Genomic DNA, 20601 nt, shown 5'->3' with positions numbered 1-20601 from the left:
TACATGCTAGCTAGATACGTGCTTCATTTTCATTTCAGCTTACTTTCCCTGTAACCTCGTGGCTTCATTCTTTGCAGTCACCTTTTATTAAAAAATACTTCTCTTTTTACCTTTTCTTGGTTTATCTAATGATGCTTTTGAGGCAGCCAGCAAACACTGAGACACTATGTTACTTAGAGAAACTACTTCTGCAGCCAGGACATTGAAACACAGCCAAGGGATCCAGCATTCCAGTGACTCCAGGGCTGTAGGAAGGCTGTAAGATGCTTCTCCACTTACTGCACAGACTGATTAGGAGGTGTTGATGCAGGGGCTCACACAGGAGTGTCTTCCAGTAACAGTAATGAGGAAAGGTATCTGAACTCCTGCAATAAAGAAAAACTCTCTATGAGCTATCCAGAAGAAAATTCTGCTCCCTGTGATTTACAGGAAGCTCACTGGAAGGGACTCCAGATATCCAAGTGGCAGCTTCACTGAACTCAAGGACAGTTGAGTTAATTGATTTCCTCAGAGTCAGGATTTCACTTCCAGACGAGTCTGTTGCAATCATCTTAGTCTGACTTTTGGCCTAATTGTCTGTGGGCTGAGCTAGAGCAAAGCTTTTAAAATGAAATTCAGTTTTGATGTAATGATAGGAAATCCATCATATTCTTCGGAAATCTATCTGACAACTTATCACTCTCACTGTAATATACACCTTCCTTTCCATTTGATTTTTTTTGTTGCTTTCAGCTTTCATCCACTGAATCCTCTGCTGAATGGAGAGACCTTCTAACGTTATAAGCCTGTCTTTGTGCAACTGCTTTTTAAACAGGAGAGCAAAACTGGACTGTGAGAGAGAGCAGAGTGCAGAAGTATATGTGGCATTCAGAGGCATGATACGTAACATAATCTTAACGGGCTTTGTAAATGCGATTTTTACTTTCCTACCCTAAGATGAGATTTGTTTTGAAAAGATGAGGCAAAAGGATGCAACATAAATGGAACTCACCCCAAAACGACCAGATCCTGTCTCAGCTGTCGTGCTGTCATATTCCCGGTTTCATTGTGCTGTATCTCTCTCACAGACATTCTGTCACTTTTAATGTGTGCATCTGCCATTTCATTACAAGCCTGATACTCTCTTTCAGATTTCGGATGCTTTAATCAAGCGTGTTCAGGTATCTCAGGAACAGTGGGTCAAAGGAGCCTTGGAGCCAAAAGTGTCTGCTGAGTTTGACTTGACTCTGGATAGTGAACCTTTACTGCAGTCAATTCACCAGCTGGATTTTATTCAGATGAAATGTAGGGGTGAGCTTTTATGATTTTCTTTTTTCTGTTTTTCATGCATGTGTTGAAACAGTGCTGGGAAGAAGGGGGACATGGAGGGCGGAAAGAGGAATGACTTGAAACTGCTGGACAGTTTTAAAAGGTTTTCAAGCAAATTCAGATTCTAGAAAGGTGTACTCACTTCATATGCAGTGACCTGAACAAGCTCAGACAGAGATACCAGGCGCAGTTAAAGATTTGAAAAGATAAATTCTTCAGAGTAGGGCTATCTGTCAGCTTTGAAGATTAAAAAGACATTAGCTGCATGAAACTTTATGCCATTTTACAGCATTCCTAGATTTAACATGGTAAATTCAAAATACCAATTAGCCCTATCTTGTCAGGAACAGCTGAAGTAGTAAATAAATATTCCCACATGCACACATATGCTTGAATAGGGACCCCCGCTTTGACTTATATTTGCACTGCGCTGCAAACAGCGCCCAGCTTAAAAAAAACCATGAGGCAGGGTTTCACAAGGGGAAAGTAGCTCCATAGCTATACCATTCCTTGATTCCAGGTATCTGAGTGATCCTGAGGGCCACACTAAAAGGAAAGGAGGTTAAAAAAAATATTTAAAAGCAGAAGCTGATGAACAGTAGATGCCATTGGCAAAAAAAAAAATCAGCATCATGCGCTTGTAATGAGCTTGGTTTATATGGAGCAGGATGAGAACTGCATCAGAATTAGATAGATCCATAGACTGCCTAGATTCGAAGACCATTGTGGTCCCTGGGAATGATGCCATTAGCTTCCCTCAGTGGTGACTCAAGCCTTAATTATACATGTGGGTGACAGGGTAGAGGCTGCCAGAAGTCAATGAATGAGTTAAGGATAATCGTGTTGTGATGTCGGATGTGCTTTTTTTGACTGCAAGCAAGCAAAAAGATTTCTGTTCAGTTTATCTGTCTTCCCTGGGCCTAATTCTGAACCTAAGGGACCCAAGATGAAGTAATTAAGGTGGATAATTTGGCAGATAAATATGTGCAAAACAAGGATAAACAGTTAAAGGCCAAAGTGTGCTCACCAAGAGTGATTTGCATCTTGGCATAAACAGGCTGCATTAAAGTTACTCAAAAAACACCTGTAAACTGCTCCTTTGAAATGTTAACAGCCAGGAAAGCAGAGTCAAGAGAGAAAGAGTATCACTGATAAAACTCCCAATACTGTCTGCACTTGTCTGTTTAAATCATTTTATATTTAATGCTGGCCATACTTATTGGTAAATATATTTAATACTGATCTTCTGCCACTGTCCTTCCCAAACATATAAAGAATTTAGTTAAACTATCCACTTAGATTGCTAATTAACCACAGGTCACTTGAGGTGAGAGCAGCTTAGGTGTTTGGCTTTTGGACACTCATCTGGCTTTAAGCTTGAAGACTTAGAGACTTTAATTGAGCCAGATTCACTGGAGCTTTGTGAAAGATGGTGCTGTCTGCTGATGCTCTCATTTATCATATGATCACAGACACAGTCTGAGGAGCAGAGAAGAGGACAGGACTGCTTCTGCCCAAACCTGTGCAGAGCTTACGAACACCCTTGGGCTTTGCTCCCCAGGTGCATCTTAACAGTTAGACCTCAGGAAGTGCTTTTCCTTGAGCTGTCTTGACCTTGACCAGGGAGTACCCACTGCATGTCCATCAGGTTGGTCAGCACAACTGACATGACCATGTACATACCATGCAAAGAGTGGTGGGAATACCATTTATCCTGGCCACCCTTCCTTCATAACGGACTGCATTATTCCTCCTCGCACCTCTGTGTGCCCAAGCGGTACAAGCTGCCAACTGGTCCCAAGCTCACATTCATCGGTATTGGGGATTGTTTAGTATATATAGGTGTATTTATATTTTTCAGTTTATGACTGCAAATCTATTTGCATTTGAACTTCTCAGTCTGACACTTTCACTTTTTTTCCTGAAAATCACCTTCATGACCTCAACCAGCTCTGCATTATCTTCTCATGCATCTAGAAATATAGGTACCACAGAGTAAGCAACTCAGCATTTCAGCAGTGAGCACCCAAACTTACTGGGAACATCACTTTGCTGACTGTGAGGAGAAGCTGGTGTTGCAGGGCGATGTTTTGCTTTTTATCACCATCAGGACTTGCATATTTCTGAGCCTTCAATTGGACAAAGAAAAATCTATGTGTCTCTTCTCATCTGCTCCTTTTTCTCCAATCCTACCTACCCCAGCGCACCAACAAGTCATCAGTCTTTGCCAAATGTTGGTGTTGATGGGAGTGTTATTAAGTCACTATACTGGTTGATCTGACAAGAGTAGATGCATTAAAGACATCAGACATGATCTGTAAAGGGAGTTTCAGGGAAACCTAGGAGAATAGGGCCAGCATGGCTTTTCCAACTGCAAGTTGTTTTGTTCCAAAAGCTTTGCAATGTAAGGTCTGTACTATTGTTATCGATGTTTAGTGCATGACTGAGTTTCTATTTTTTTTTTTCAAACTCTGGCCTCATTCAACCTCATTGAGCTTGCAAGGGTCATTTAGAGTGAAAGCATGCTTGTAAGTAAACATTGATTCACTGTGTTAGACAAAGAAGAATGAAAATGAGAACAAATCACATTACATTTGCTTTGATGACTTGATCATGTACCTTACCGGTGGGCTCTGTATAAGCCCATATCTAAAACTAATATCAATAAATAAAGATCACAGGGTGTTTTCTATTTTTACAGAAAGAATGAGCAGTTTGGTAACAAATTAAATGTGCAGAAATGTGATAGGTGCAGAAGTAATGCTTAAGCAGTCATGTTGACCAAAGGGTCTCACTGATAGCCCTTTGGCAAGAGTCCCACGCTTCCCAGGCTAGCTGACCTGCTGAGACACACACACAGCTCTAGTAATGGCTGGCACTTTGAGCTTTCCCAGATCCCCTTCCTCTGTCCATGTTTTCTTCTCTCTATTGCTTTTTTCTGCGTGCCTTGGCACAAAATTCCTGTCCTCTTTGATAACTGGCTCAATGTGTACATCACATTTCCTGTGCCTATGGGCATAGGCAAATATGGGTTCCAGGTTTGTTTTGTTCAAACAGCTGGAACTGTCTTGCAATCTTGGTAAAACAGAGACTAGGTACAAAATAGGAAAAAATATAGCTACTCTCTATTTTTCTGTACCACCTGTGAATACTCACTCCTATGCCCCTTCTCCTTGCCAGGAGTGAATCCTTCCCTCTGCTGCAGACCAGTCCGTGAAGGTTCCTCAGACACAGCTCCTGCTGCATATCTACTCTGCTTCTCCAGGCATGAGCTGCACAGCCCTGATAATGAAAGAGTAACTGTTTCAGTGTAGGCTTTATGGCTGGTTCTGTCTGCTCTGTGTCATGGACCCAGGCCTTTGCCTGTGGTCTTTCCTTCTCTGTTGATGACGCTGTTTGTAGGGCACTTCCTACAGCAGTGACTCAGGCTATTGCAGGGTCATACTACAGTTTTGGAGGAGGTCAAAGTTTTCATGTTTCTGGGGGTCCTGTTCTTTCACTGCATTTAGTCCTTTAAAAATTAATCTGGGAAGGTGGAGGGCATCATTGCACAACTTGCTTGTCAAGAGGACAAAAACCAGACAACATCTTAGAGCAGCCCTACTCTACCCTGAGAGGAGATCAGCTGTGAGATACATTGAGCAATGTGTCTTTGAAACTGCTGAGCTGACATGAGACATCAGTATCACATTTTTTAGCTAAGTGTGACCTGCATGAAGCACTTTTAAAATAGCAGGACATCATTCAGACTCATTAACAGGTCTTGCTGTGCCAATGCAGTATCATTTCTCCCCTTATATTTTTAATCTTTTCCTTCAAAATCTCTCTAGAGGACTTTAAGTTGAACAAGAAGTGGGACAGTACTGTAATTTAACATCTGAGTCTTCTTTTTTTTCTGACACTTAGCCTATATTTTAATTTTCTTAGTCCTGTCCCATTGGTCTTCACTATGAAGTATATCCCAGTGTCCCAATTATTCAACTCGCTTCGTACTTTCCTATGACTTTTACAACAAGTGTTCACCTTTTCTCCTTCCAGAGGGAATCTGATATCATGGCAAATCTCTGCCCATCTGCATCCAGGGGTGGAGGCAGGAGGGCAGGTGCAGCGAGCTGCATCCAGCAAAGCTGCACAGCTGCTTGGTGGGAGCTTCTTCTCTCCTGCATCTGCTGTGGGTTGTGCAGTTCAGGACACAGGCTCGCCCAAAGGGAGTAGGAGGCTGATAAGGATTACTCACAAAAACTTAAATGTCCAGTGACACAGTAAAGAAGCCCAGGCACTTCCCCATAGGTATGTGTGACTCTCACACGTAGGGCCAAAATTCACACTGCCCCTGGGAATTGGGAACAGCAGCACTTTACCATATGAAAACATATGTTAATCCTAGATGGCATTCCTGTTTCCATAATTAAAAGGGTCTCATAAAACACTTACCCTGCCCCCAAAATTCTGCTCTTTTTTTTCAGCATTGTGCATTACATGAACAGTCACTGAAAGCCTCCCGTCAGTCTTCCCACAAGATTCTTGCAGGGGGTTGGAGAGGTTAGTGGTTTATTCAGAGGTGAGGGGGTGTTGTCTATTTTGCACTTTATACGCTTCAGGAATTAGGTTTTCATCCAGTTTTGCCAGGGGGAGTCTCAGAAGTGGGAAGGACCCAGCGAATGCCTCCTGAGAGTGTTAACTGGTTAGCTAAAGTGGCAGGAGTGTGTATGGCTGATACAGCCCTATCTTCTCCCAGGCTCATCAATCACTGGAAATACAGAGGCTAACAAACACAGACAAAACCTTAAACTTAAAATGGTTCACTTAAAAAATCCCATTACCTCTGAATTCCTCATTCTCAGCTTTTTGACTCTTGTAATGTCACATTTCTGTTACTTCTCCAGACACAGTGTCTCCTAGAGAAAAGTCTGAACTTCCCATGTGGAAAAAACAAGCAGGTTTTTATTTATGACACCCTCTGAGTCATCCTTAAATATCAAGGAATAGGAACAAGGCTTTTTTTTCTCTTTTCAGAGAAAAACCTTCAAGAGCTAATTTATAAAGCTCTTTTGTTTCAGACCACAGTCATTCTTCTGGGCTACCAACCATCTGTGTTCACTGCAGTGATGGATAATGCCAGCAGAAAGCCTTGGTAGCTTCCGCACTGTTTATCACAAGTGTGATGTTGACTTTTGTGTCACTTCCAAAGTGGGGGTGAAGCCTTAACCCCGTCACATGGCAGTGTCCGTTTTCCCACAGACTGCTTGGTACACAAAATGTGATCAGGCCTCTTTTATCCAGAGAGGTAAAATACGTTGAAAGGAACAGCTCAAGGGCTTAGCTCTCATGCAGACAGGAAAATAAACTAGAGGCTCAAAGCAGAATAGATAAAAGAAGAGCAAACTGACATTGTTAGAGGTAAGTCAGTGAATGCTCAGAGCACTCAGCTCCTTGTAAGACACTGTTGAGCTCTGCAGAAATGATCCTGAACAGCGAAATTCAGCCTTGGGCAGAAGACCAGGCAGGGTCTATGCATCACTTACATCCCACTTAACCTGTGCGATTTCAACAGTGTGTGAGATACATGCCAGATCTCTCCAGAAGACTGAATTTTCACTTTATAATTTCCAGCAAAGACTGACTGGTGAGAGTTTAGTTGTGTTTAGCAGAGAAGGTGTGGTGAAGGCCTTTTTCCCACAGAGGCATGGCTGAATGTTTTGCTCTGTTTATTTTTATTCTTAAGATGCTGGTGTGGTCAACAGTCTCTGGGTGTTTCTCCTGAGCAAGTTGCTAAACAGGCATGTTGGTAGATAACTTTGCACCTGTAATTTCTGAGTGGAGAGAGCCACAAGCAATCTCCTGTGGTGCAGAAGTTCCTTTTGCTACCTGAACCAAGGGATTTAGATAAAATTTGCAAATGGAACAATTTTCTTCAACAGTTTCTTTTAAGTAAGGCTGCCGTAAAGAAAACATATCCAACATGATTTTGATGAAAAACTGGGTGTGTGTCGGGGTGGTGTGTTAGATTAGGTTAAAAAAAAAAACAGACTGTTGTGAAGAATTGTTTTCCTGCTGTGGAGTTCAGGCTCTATCTCGCTACCGTGCTGGGAGGGGTGGCTGCTCTTCTGGTTAATAACACAGTTCTTCATTAATGAGCTGGGCTTCCTGGCAGCACTGTGTCTCCTGTGCCGCCCCACGGCCCGAGACACCCCCTGCCACTGCTGCTCCCTCTCTCCTTTTGGGGACAGTGGGGGCAAAGTGCTGTAGTGTGAGAAAAAACTCTTCCAGCCAGTGACCCCTGGGAAGGAAACCAGGCATGAGGTCCCCAGGCTGTAGTTCTTGTGAGGCACCAGAAGCATGTCCCGATATGTTTCCGTTTATGTATTTCAGCCAAATGATTTGTCTAACTGAGTAACGACATTTTGTTATATCATTTTCATTGCCTTTTGTTTCAAGGAAGGGAACAGACCCTCTTCCTAGCGAATATTGACTCCCCTGTGAGGGGAGGGAGGTGAGCGGTTGCCGTACTGCTCGTGGCACGGACTAATGGGGTAGGGCAGTGTTACACTAATCTGTACCCAGTTCCTGTTACAGTGCCACCCGTCCCATTACTGCAGCTGGAGAAGTGTTGCACCAGAAACAACAGTGTGACATTGGCCTGGAGGATGCCACCTTTGAGCCACAACCCGGTAGAAGGTTATATCTTGGAACTTGATGATGGAGACGGTGGCCAATTCCGAGTGAGAATTTCATTCAGCATTTATTTGTGTTTCTTTGTATGTGAGTTTCCTCAGGATATGGATTTGTGTCTGTCTGAGGGTGGGGAGAGGGGGTGGGGAAGATATGGGTTGTCAAAACATCCCTGCTTCCGTCGCATGGATGTAGAAAGCCGTGCAGATGCTGCTTATTAGAAGGACCCCCAGCTTGGGTAGGAAGTTTCGTTGAGGTTATTCTCAAGGCTCTGGTAAAGAGGGCCTTGAGGTCCCCCTGGAGAGTACCAGAGCAGAAAATCCCATAGTAGCCTACAGGAGCTGAAAGTGGTTCATTCCACAAAACAGAGATTTTTTTGAAGCCTCTGCTCTCATCTGTCCATAGCACCCTGTTTCAACAGCTGAGATTCTTGGTCCAGAAATGCAACTCAATTTTTTCCTGGTTTTCTGAGTAAAAATGGGATCCTGCATAAAAATACGGGATTTCTAAATCTTTTCTCTGGGAGTGGATGAGACCAGGCTGGTGGAACTTTCCGCAGACACGCTGCAATGGGGTTGGTAAGTATGGGAAGGCATCCTGAGTGCTGTCCTTCCAGACCCTCAGGGTGGTGCCACAACTGCTTGCTCCTGGCTGCAGGTGCAGGGTACTTATAGGCTCCTGCCCCTTCTAGCCATAAACTACAGAAATAATTCAATCAGCTTTCTGCCAGCCATGTCCTGCTGGAAGGTGTGGCCCTTCCTCCTCAGGCAGGCTTCATGCTGCTGTTGCTCCGGGACCAGGCTGGCCCAGTGCATTCCCTAGGGGCTAGTGCCTTGAAAGCATCTGGAGATCATTGTGGAGTTCAGCTGCTCTCTTCACAAATGGGAAATTTTGCCAAAAACATGTGATGGCATTTCTTCGGGAGCTGCAGACTGGCTTCTCACTGGAAACCTAAAGGTTTCTCAAGCTGAAAATGGCCTGCCATGGGTCCATCTAAGGAACTGTCTCCTTGTGCCAAACTGCTACACCCATAGCCAGCAAAGGCACCTGATTTGGATGCCCCTCGTCAGAAGAGACAGCGATATTGGCAGGGCATTTTGAAGAGGGCACTGTGTCTCTGGAAGGTCTCCTCAGTTCCTTGGTCCAAGTGTCATTACACATGGGTTTGAAGAGGCTGGTATCCACTGCTGGAAGTGTGAAAAGGTACCTTTGTGAATGGCTACCGGGAGCTGCCGGTGTAGTTAATATCAGTAAGTGTGTTATCAGTGCATGAAGAATGAAGAATGTTCCTAACGGAACAAGGTGTTATGTATTCCAGTCTCTTGGATAAACTTTTTCAAGTGCTGTTCACATCTAAATAAATACTTGTGAATAAACAAGATTTCAGGCTGGTGCGTATCCAAGCAGAATTGGGGGGGGGGGGAGGGGGGGGGGGCGGCGTTTGTAACTGGCAAAGGTTTTAGGACTGCCAGAGCTGTCAAGATTTTGTATTGAAAAAGATACAAAACCATCTCAATCCTTAAAAATCTAGGGTGAAAACTTCTCAGGAACACTTTGCTTGCTGTGGTGGAAACCCTCAGTTTTACCCATTGAAAGATAAACTGCAGGCTTCTCAGCAATGCCATTTCAATAAGAGTTTGCTGACCCTTTTCGTGAAGGATTATATATCTGAAAGCAATGACACGGACTGCACTTTATCAGTATTCGATGGGTGGATTTAAAGAATGTTTTTTTTCTCTCTTTGTAGTAAAGATCATCAATCTGAATAAACACAAGCAGTGAACAGTACATAAAAATATGAAATTGATTAGAAAATGTTGAAGTTGTCCTACAAATATGACTTTTTGCACAGACAACATATTTTATAACATGGAGATAAATTAAGCTATTCTAGTAGAACTCTTCTTTCTCTCCATGAAAGATCATTAGCTAACTCAGGACCCAAGACATTTTGTTATTTGTAGTAGCTGCCGTGGTAGCAAAGTAGACAAACACATGGCCCACTGTAAACTTAAGCAATCCCTTTCTTGTTCATCACATACTTAATACACTTTAGGTTCATATCAAAGGGCCTTAAACAACAGGACTATTCTTACGCGTATACTTAAGTGTCTTAACTGAACTGGGGCCCGAGTGGCCTGCTTAGTCACAGCCGTAAGCTCTTTAGGGCCTTTGCTACCATAAATCTATGGATTTCACAGAATCAGAGAAAATGGAGGTGGAAAGGAATTGTGGCTTTCAACCCACTAGCAAGACAGGATTTTTTTCCTTTTCTGTCATTTTCTGTTCAGTTTTCAAACAAACATGAGGTTTCTAGGCTTCTCTCAGTTGATCATAGACTATAATCTGACTGATCCTCTTCATTAGTCTTCCTAGATGTTCCTCCTCCTGAAATATTTCACACTACACAAGTGCTTGCTGTTTAATAAATCTTTGCAGACTTTTATGATCTCTCTGTTGTCTAGTTTCTGTTTCATCGTGTGATGCATGTGATCCTAATCTTTAGGAGATCAGTTTCTGCTGATTCTATGTTTGCGGTTTTCAAAATTATATTTTAACACAGGCATGAGACAACCTTTCCAACAGAATAAAACTGTGCTTACGTGTTTTTTTATTCTTCCATGATCCCCTTTTTTGGTCCTACATAAATATAAGAACGGCCACAGTGGTCAGACACTGGGACTACTATATAGTGTTTTGGAGTAGATGTTTAGGAAAAGAGAATAAAAATTAAGATGTTTCTGTGTTGCTCTTTATTGCTGTACCCTTCCAGCTTCATCTTCACCTTAGTGTCTCCCTTGCTAACCATCCTTGATGTCTCGACTGCTGTGGCTGTCTGTGTTATAACAGCATAACTTCTACATCCTGGGAAGCAATGAGAAGCTGTTCACTTGTGGGTTATATTTAGAAATCTTAACATGTTATCACAAGGCACAGAGAAACAGTTAAACTATGTCCCTCTTTCTCTCTCTCCTTTTTTTTGGAATGTTTAGGAAGTATATGTTGGCAAGGAGACTCTCTGTACCATTGATGGCCTTCATTTCAACAGTACCTATAATGCAAGAGTCAAAGCTTTCAACTCATCAGGAGTTGGTCCTTACAGCAAGACAGTTATTTTACAGACGTCGGATGGTGAGTTGGGTTTTTGCCAGTTTCTAAGTGAAAAGCTGCAGGTCTCAGTGGCAGGACACTTGCATCCCTTTATACCCACTAATATCTTTGGCACTTACTGGCATGGAGATTTTGGATGATCTGAGTGAAGAGGCCAGGAACTGAGTGTGCACAGGGACTGAGCTCTCCTCCTAGCAGTTTTGGGAATTCTCCGTTATCAGTAACAGTTCAGGTTTCAAATCATGCAATTTTATTTGGCTGTAGAAGTCTGGGGTCTAACTAAGATTCTTACTTGCTTCAGCATACAGAAGCAGTTATGCAATACCTGGGATATTTTTGTGCCACTCTGTCTCCACTTCTCCATATTTCTTTGGAATTTGCCTTTTTCTTCACTACTGCTTCAATTTCACAGCAAGGTTTGATAATACAGAGATGGGAATTCATGCTTGTTCCTCTGTAATTACACTTGACATCCATATGGGCATTACAAGAACTTCATCTTCATTAATGATACTGTAATGAATCGAGAAGTGCATGCTATTATCACTTCCACTTTTATGCTGTGTTGCCAAAATAGGCCAGTATAGAATATTTATACTTTAAGAGCTTTTTCTGGTTTATTTTCCATTTTTTTCCCCCTTTGATAAACTAGTGAAGTCAGTCTTAACCAGCACAGACACAGTGAAGCTCCATTTCCATTAAAGGCGATCCTGAACCAATTCACCTATGTGAGCAGTTTCCGCATCGTGGAGAAGCCTTTGTCTCCTCAAAGACTTTCTTGTTACTGTGTGAGAACAGAAAGTCAATGCCCTTAGCAGCTTATGTTCAGAGGAACAAGCACAGATAATATAAGGCACTTCTGTGCTGAAAAACTGCAGGGTACCAGCTCAAAGCAATCTTGCGTAGCTGCCTACAGTAACAAGGAAAAGATTGTCTTTATTACCTGAAAGTGCAGTGGGGTCTATAGGAAGGCAGAATCTCATTCTCGTAATTGAAGTAAAGCAGACAACACTTGAACACAGCCCGGTCTGCCATAATCCTGCCTTTCCTTTTCCCCTTCCACAGTGGCGTGGTTCACCTTCGACCCCTCCTCAGCCCACAGAGACATAGTGCTGTCGAATGACAACCAGACTGCCACCTGCAACAGCTATGATGACCGGGTTGTTCTTGGCACAGCAGCCTTCTCCAAGGGTGTGCATTACTGGGAACTGCATGTGGACCGGTATGACAACCATCCGGATCCAGCCTTTGGTATTGCCAGGATTAACGTCGTCAAGGACATGATGCTAGGCAAGGACGACAAGGCATGGGCCATGTACGTTGACAACAACCGCAGCTGGTTCATGCATTGCAATTCTCACACCAATCGGTAAGCGCCACTTGCATGTTTTTCTCATTACTGATCATTTTTTCTGCTTTGCATCAGAGGAAGGGGTCTCAGCAAGCCATCTAGTCCATCTTCCTGCTAATGTAGTTATTTTATTCCATCTTAAAAATCACTAGTGACAGCGACTGGACCTTAGCAATCTGTGTTGGTGTTTGTTATCCTCACTGTTAGCAGTTTTTTCCTGAGACCTAGCCTAAATCCCCTCTGCTGTGATTTAAGCCCGTTATTGCACATCCCACCCATGGTGTAAGCAGACAGGAGTGCAGCACACTGGGATGCAGCATTTCTCTCTCGTTGCTGAAGGAGCACAGGGAGAAAGGTGGTTTATTCTCTTCCTTAGGAGGAATCTTGGCTGCAGGGTTGCACAATAATTAGGCAAAGCACTGGTGATCACCTGTCCAAAATGCAGGTGTTTATTGCCAGTCCTGAAAGCTGATTAAAGGTAAGGCTGTAGGTCACACCTGTGGTGATCTGGACACAAGGGACTGTTTGGCAGTGAGGGCTAAGTGACAGCTTCTGTCCCACTGAGCCATTGTACCGAAGAGCTTTGAAAAGTGTCTCAACTAGTACAACCAACTTACACAAAGGAGGATTTCAGAATGCCCCTGAGCCATCGTTACAAAACCCCTCTTTCTCCCGACGCTCAGAGGCTCTGTATGCTCTATGCAACAGAGCAGTGGGGAGACATGTTCTTACTGAAGCCACCTCCAGGGACGGATTGCACAGAGACAGCATGTATCAGCATAGATCTAGTGTTGTGCTGACACAGTTGCATGGCTTTCAGCACTCATGATAGTTACCTCTGCCTAGTGCTGGCTGTGTTTCCTTGATATGATGCTGGACTGCGCAGGGGAGACGTGGTCAACTTTGCTTGAAGCTCCCTGGGGTATCACCAGAGCAGAACTGCACTGCGTTCTCTCTGGGTCCCATGAGACGGTCAGCCCTAGCTGAAGGTCAGCTGGGTACTATAGAAACTGAGACCCTTGAGAAGGTCTCCGCTGAAGAGTGTGATTCAGGATCCGAAGTCCCTTGCTTATTTTGGAAAATGGTGTATTTGTATACCTACTCTATCACAGTGATTGATGTATGAATAAAGTGACTGACCAAGGATACGTAGCAGGTCTGTGGCAGAGCCAAAATCAATATCAATTTGGTTTTCTACTGACTGTCTTCCACACTAGCTCAGGTATTGTTTCTGTTATACCAAGTGCTTAGAAGAAAGGCTTGCAATGATTTTTAAAATGCTCAAATGCAGGTATTATCTCCTTCAAGAAATAAGTTCATGTCAACATGCACTGTATCCTAAAGCTGGTTGTAGTGTCTCCTGTTGAATAGTCATTTATACTCTAAAGCATACTTGTATTTTAAGTATACTGCAATTGCTGGGAATTTTGTTTGAAGCGTAGTTTGATTTTGCAGTTTGTTACAGACAGGTGGAAGAACCTTGTAGTTGGATCAAAAGCTGTCTGAAGCCAATTGGAATATTTTCCATGGCTCCAAAGACCTTAGGTCATGTCCTAAGACAATGTAGAGTAAAATAACATCAGTATAATAAATATATCAAAAGATTTTCTGTCTCTTTAACATCTTGGTTCGATTTAGGATGCAAGTAATGTTAAGCTGTATTAATTTTAATGCTCTGTGAAACAGCTTTTGTTTTCTGGAAAAAAGCTGGCAACCATTCTGTGTACTTCTGTCCCAGAAACCTGTTTTATGGATTTGGTCCTTGGCATGCTCCTCCCAGCAAGCAATACACGAGCTAAGCAAAAGCTTTTTCTCTAGGAAGCGCAAACAATGGAAACACTTCGGACTTCCAGTCATCCTGCTTCCATCATTTCCTACTTAAACAGGGAAACAAAACACCTTCTGTTGATGATAGTTTCTCAGTTTTTACTAGATAAAACACAAAGGCTTTGCAGGCACATCCAAGTATTGATAGACCCATGGAATATCTGTTCAAGTGCAGTACACTTGTAAGGGGCATATAGTCTTATGAAATCACATGCGCTTCAATGAAATTAGGTCTAGGCATTATATTTTTAACTGTGACAGTCAAGTAGGTCAGTTTTTTAACTCATTAGCTGTAATAGTCTTGTGAAAACAGTTATTGCTGCCTAGTTGTTTTTCCCCACTGGAGACAAGTGCATGAGAGCACAGTATCACAGTCTGAAGGAAATTTATTGTCAGTTTTCAGCCTCTCAGATGTTATTGTGATGGAAGTTACATTTTAGTAATCACTTCATGCTTCCTAATCTTTATGAGAATAAATTAGGGCAATAAATAAATGACTAGCTTCAAGGATAAGCTGAGGTGGAGCTCAAAAGACCTATTCATGGGACCTGCCGCGTTTAGAGTACTTTCCTGTTCCTTTCACTCATAGCATGCAAAATTGGACCTGCCAACATCCTTAAAAACTAGCATGACTTCTATAATGCTAGAAGAAGAGGCATGAATAGAAGACTCTAATGCTATCAAAAACAGAGGGAACCTTTGAGAACACGTTGAGCAAACTGGTTAAGAAAACACTTTAGGGCAGGGATATAGCTTGGTGAGGTACCTTTCAGCCTCGTTGTTCCTGGAAATAATCAGTTCTCACCAGAGATGTTGTAAGTCCATTGCTAAGAGGCACTGGCATTCATTGCAATAGATCCGTTCCTTGGCAAAGTTCCCAGCAGCAGGAGTACCTGATGCTATAGGTGATACTCTAGCCACTACATGATTATGTAAAGAAAGAGTTGGATATTGCACTGAAATGTTTTATGCTGAAAGACAGTGGGAAGTCAAAATCTAGAGAATTTAGAGTGTAGTCTTAAAGCTCTCTGCGATCAGAAGAGTCTCTTCACTGACTTCAGAGAATCCAAGACCAGGTTTTCATCACACAAAAATGTTACAATTGACTGAAAAATACTGTCCTTGACAACAGACATGGTAAAGCTGTTAAGTAAAGCTTATGATTCAAATACTGTAAATGCAGAGTTAAACTAATTCTTCAGTTTATTAAAGCATTGATAAATTGCTAAGCTTTCTTTTTCAATAATAGTGAACTTACTACTATTCTTAATTCCTCAAGCCAATGCATGCAGTCGTATTCTGCATATTGTCCAAGCTGCTGCTGAAAGCATCTTTGAGTAACAACCTCCACTACCACAGGCAATGGCATTTTTCATGGTAGCCAGATGCCCCTATCTGTACTCGGACCTTACAGGCTTCTGCACAGCAGTTCCACACTCAGGACTTATCATTGCACGCAGAAATAAAAATGTGCAGGACTGTGAGAAAAGAGGTATGAGAAGTGTGATTTACTTGAAGTAATGAAAGAGTGGTGCATATCCTAAAAACTGATTATCATTTAATGAATGCTAAGTATTTATTGAAGAAATATTGTAACAAACAGTTGTATTTTGAACAACTGAAAACAGTTTGTATTTTTAGAATCATAGAATGATTCTATGATTCTATTTTCCTTTTACATGGCCTGCAGATTACTAGGACCCTACTGTATAACTGCCATTAAGTAGTTTAAAAAATGCATTACAGTAAAGCAGCAGCTTTTTTACGTGCTGCCACAGAAGTGTACATGGAGAGAGCAACATCAGTTTGAGTCTCTTGAGCTAGCTGGCTTATTTTATCGCAACTAAGGCATATATTAGAAAAATTGTCCTGTAATACTGTCTAAATGATGTACAGAAGAGTGAGGAAATGCCTTTTAAGTTTGCTCGTGAAACTTTGACTAGCCCACCTCTCCTCCTAAAGGAAGTGACCATGACAGTAGTCCAAAAAGCACTGGAGTCCTCGAAGTACTGTACCCAAGGAAATCGTGGGATGCTCGGGAAGAGCAGCTGTTCAGTCTCAGAGGATGTCCAGCCTCCCTGGTAGCAGCATGACAAGGTGCCCCTGCTTGCCTTTGCCCTGGCTTCATCCTGCCAGAGCTGGTTGCTCACTGTGGGGAGGTGGCGGTGGAGGAACCAGGCAATCTACCTGCTGAAGTCTTGCAAGACTTGTGGCAGCAAGGAAGGGAGAGGGTCGCCATCCCTTTGCTCTGTCCCCGTGTGCCTTTGGCTCCTGGAGGGGCCTCAGCTGGGTCCCGCACTTGCTCTGCAGGCAGCATCTATCTGCTCTTCAGCGGGGCTGTCTCCGGGGGCTGCAGAGGAGTCACTCAATGTCACTGTGCAGCACACAGCTAATTAGCCCACAAGAAGCAAATTAGCTTATCATATAGGAAAGAGCATAATCATCTCAAAAAGGCAAAGTTGCTGCTTCTGTTTCCCTAAGAGAATCAATGTCATTTAAAAGGATGTCATAAAATCTATTTTAAAACACTGCAGGATATAAAATGTGGTGCCCTACAATCAAAACTGCCCCTAAACAGAGAAAAAAATAATGTAATGTATTTGTAAATAGCTCTAGATCATAGTACTGTTGCTTCCCACAATCTCCTCATGAGTTTTATGATTCAGTGCTTTTAATAAAAACAGTCTAGATACTGAGATACTGAGTATAGGTAAGCATCTTAACTTTTGTTGGAAAATAATTTACTTTATGGTTTTGGAGAAGAGCTCAAAGAGAAACCTATAAATGCTTATAGGGCCAGAAAGCAAATAAAAGGAGCCTGAGAATGGTAAAATTTGAAATCTAACACATCTCGGAGCCAATTTGTGATTCTCAGCTATACTGTTATTGTTTGACGAGCTTTCAATGGAGAAGTCAGAATAGTATTCTATACTATTATGCCACAGATAAAACTCCCTTGTCTTCAGAGGAAATCCCATGTGCCACCTTTAAAGGAAAGAGGTTCATGACACCTAGTGGACAAGATGAAAATTTCTTACCCTGTACTATGTTCTTCCTAATCATATTTTGATCCTTCCCCCCGCTTTCTGAATGTTTTGCCTACCTAGTGTGATAAATTTTATGTTAAAATTGCATTAATCTTGTGAATGTTTTGTGCCTGAAGGGAGTGCGTGGGACAAAAGACAGCTGCTTCCTTTCCTACCGCAAATTATTTGAAATCTGATTTACCCTGAACGAATTGTGTCAGGCTGCAAATCCATCGCAGAACCCCCATGATATTAACAGAGTAGCAGTGCCTGTGGCCAATCTGCATATCTAGTAGATTTTTTTGCTCAGTGCTCTTTAAAGTAATACTGGGTTTGACTAACCCCCAAATCAAAGTGCATTAATGTCAAATCGCTCAAGCGTGTAATGGCTGGCTGAGTCTGTCCTGGCAAGCTTTGATACCACGGTAGCTCTCAGCAGCTGCTCCTGACACAACCAATTATCACTAGTATTAATAACTGTGCCTGCACACTTGAAACAGCTCCCAGTCCTATAGCTGAGCACCTTGTCAGTCAGGGAGCTACGCTTATCCCTAACAAGCCCGACCTTCCCTTCCTCCCCAAAACCACTATCTGTTGTACCTGTGCTGGCTCCCTGGTCTCTGGAAAGCTGGGTCCCCTTAGGGGATGCCAAGGTGAGTACTCGAACTGGAAGTCTGAGTCTTGAGCTGTTAGCAGGCATAATGATTAGAAATGAATGCCTATGAACCCGGCTTTCTGCTTTTTCATTCCCTGCTGTGCATCTCTTCACTCTAGCAGGGATGCTCTGAGGAGCCGTGTCTCCAGGACTCCTGTCCCACACGCTCAGTACTGAGCTGACCTGCTCACCTCCCCGTCTCTCATCAGCCGAGGGGACCTGTTAGCTCTGGACCCCATTTTCAGTTCTTAGATTGCAGCTGGAGGACAGATGGAACTCATTTCTCTTTAGAATCCCCCATTAAGCTCCCATGAATGTGGTACATATGCTTCAGATAAAGGTGTGGATCAGTCATTGCCAAATGCCGCGGGGATAATCATTTCACCATGCTGCTCCACTCTCCCTTTGCTTAGTAAGACTGCCTTGTCCTAGAGAGAGCATCAGCAGTGTAGCACTCTGCCTTCACCAACCGTGTGGTCCCTTTATACCTTAGGACTGAAGGAGGAGTTTCTAAAGGTGCCACCGTTGGTGTTCTCCTGGATCTGAACAAGCACAGCCTGACCTTTTACATAAATGGGCAGCAGCAAGGGCCTCCAGCATTTGAAAATGTCGAGGGTGTCTTCATGCCTGCATTAAGCCTCAATCGAAACGTCCAGGTAAGTCTTCTGCAGTTCAGTCCCACTTACCCTTCTCATCTAAAGGAGAATGTATGCTACTGGCCAATGCTGCTGGGTCTGATAATGTCATCTGTAGGTAGTCAGTATGGATAGGGGCTCTTTCCTTCTCAGACTGACACCTAGGCTACTAGCACTTTTTGGAAAACTGCATTTGACCTTCTGCCTTGCCTCACAGATGTGAGGAGTAATGCTGTAAAAACAAGTAAAAGTACCTGCACGCACTAATTCCTACACTTATTTTGCTGCAACGCTCCACTTGGAAAGCAGCGGTGCTAAGACTTCCCCTGCCAGTTTGACTAAAAAACATGAGTATCTGAATTCCACTTAGATCTTATGTTTGGAGATTATTAACGTTGGCAAGAGACAGAAATGTGAGCAGCACAGGGGTAGGGAGAGCAAAGACAATGTAGGTCAGAGAATTAGTGCAACAGAGAAGATCCAGTCAGTACATTATTCCTGCTCCTTCTGAATTTTGGAGATTACTGTCTGTTCTCAAGAGGAATCCCCTTGGAGGAACCCTTTTTAAATGTAATGCATTTTTACTTCAAGACCAGCGCATATGGCTAGAAACAGGACATAATGTAAGGGAGAACCTATGGAAACACCCAGGAGCCTGAGGACTGAAGGAGGTCAGCTTATGTCAAGCAGGACCAATGCAGCCAGGGTGGAACACTTGTCATTTAAAACACCCAAACTGAAACCAGAAACCTTGCATGGCCTTACTAGTACATGAACATTTAGCATTCGTTACTGGTGGCATCCAAATCTTCAGGAAGGTTTCATAGCTTTATTGTATTTGATGCACCAACATAGAACACACAGACACTTCTCTGGGCACCTGATTGCTATATTCAACATAGATATTTACTCACAACCTACCTTCAGTTTTAGCTACCTACATCCTTTAAGTACCTGCCTTACATTTCTTACCAGAGCTGAGTTAAGGCAGAGCGTGGCTGACAAGGGTGCAGGGGGAAACTCTTGAGACTAAGCTTGTGTTTGCTGTTGAATGGTGCTCTGGTACATCTGTGTGGGAACCCTGACCTTGTAGAGACGTCAGGTTACAGAAGGAGCACTAAAATGTCCTGTGCTCTGTCCTGCCAGGACAGCAAAGATAAAAGGATTTTCTTATTTTAGTATGTGGGCTCCACTGTGTGACCCCTGTCCTGAATTATTCAGGGTCCCTCACACAAAGACACCATCCACCTTGTGTCTAGCAAGCAGCACTGCTGGAGACCTACAATTGGTGGCTGGATTTGAGAAGAGATACAGACCCCAAGGTGTTCAGGAGGGAAGGGGGAAGGAGACTTGTTTATTTCAGGGGCTCAATATCATCGCCATTAATATTCTTGATGACTTAAACCTGGACCAGAACTCCCACAGCCCTTCCCTGTCATTTACTTGCTCTTGGACTTCACAAATGCTTTCTGCTGACAATGTCCCAGTTTTGAATCTACATGTTATTTCTTCTTTGTGCAGGTGACCCTGCACACAGGACTGGAGGTGCCACAATGTGTAAAACAGCCCAAGTTGCCCAACAACTAATGAAGCCCCTGCCCGACCCTGTACTGGATTCCATAAGCTTTCTCAGTGTGATTTGGCACTTTTCAGTAAGTCAGTAAAAAAGCACTCTCTTCCCTGACTTAAAACACTGTACAGCATGTTGCTCACCGAATAAGCTGCTGGTTACAGCCTCCATTCTTAATTTAACAGCCATAGCAAGCATACCCACTGAACTGGCTCTCAGTTGCAGATGGGTACTTGAACATATCTGCACTGCATTGCATACATATGTACACACATGTGCACACACACACACATGTATATTTATGAAGCAAAAGGTTAAATGAGTGTATTTTCAGTCTCATGGCTGGGTTTGTGCTTAAAAGATATTAGGGATGCTGGAAAAAATGGGTAAGACTAAGACTGAGGGTCAACAGCTGTTGGAGCAATTTACCAGTAGGTGAACTGGAT

At 43.0% G+C, this 20601-nt stretch overlaps 1 protein-coding gene across 3 annotated transcripts in view; it reads left to right on the top strand.

The window, feature by feature from the left end:
- TRIM67 (tripartite motif containing 67) overlaps positions 1-20172 on the top strand; it is a 34444-nt gene extending 14272 nt beyond the window's left edge. For 2 of the 3 annotated variants that reach the window (XM_075707287.1, XM_075707285.1), the window contains 6 exons: positions 1131-1290; positions 7885-8030; positions 10974-11112; positions 12157-12460; positions 18444-18606; positions 20107-20172. In XM_075707287.1, coding sequence (XP_075563402.1) covers positions 1131-1290; positions 7885-8030; positions 10974-11112; positions 12157-12460; positions 18444-18606; positions 20107-20172 — 978 coding nt within the window. The remainder of the gene's footprint in view (positions 1-1130; positions 1291-7884; positions 8031-10973; positions 11113-12156; positions 12461-18443; positions 18607-20106) is intronic. The other variant, XM_075707286.1, reaches the window with a different exon arrangement.
- Positions 20173-20601: the final 429 nt, after the last annotated feature.

This window comes from Pelecanus crispus, chromosome 3 (genome assembly GCF_030463565.1).
Source record: "Pelecanus crispus isolate bPelCri1 chromosome 3, bPelCri1.pri, whole genome shotgun sequence".
In the NCBI taxonomy this organism is placed as follows: Eukaryota; Metazoa; Chordata; class Aves; order Pelecaniformes; family Pelecanidae; genus Pelecanus; species Pelecanus crispus.
Note: the sequence above shows the minus strand (reverse complement) of the source record. Positions and strands in the feature narration are given on the sequence as shown.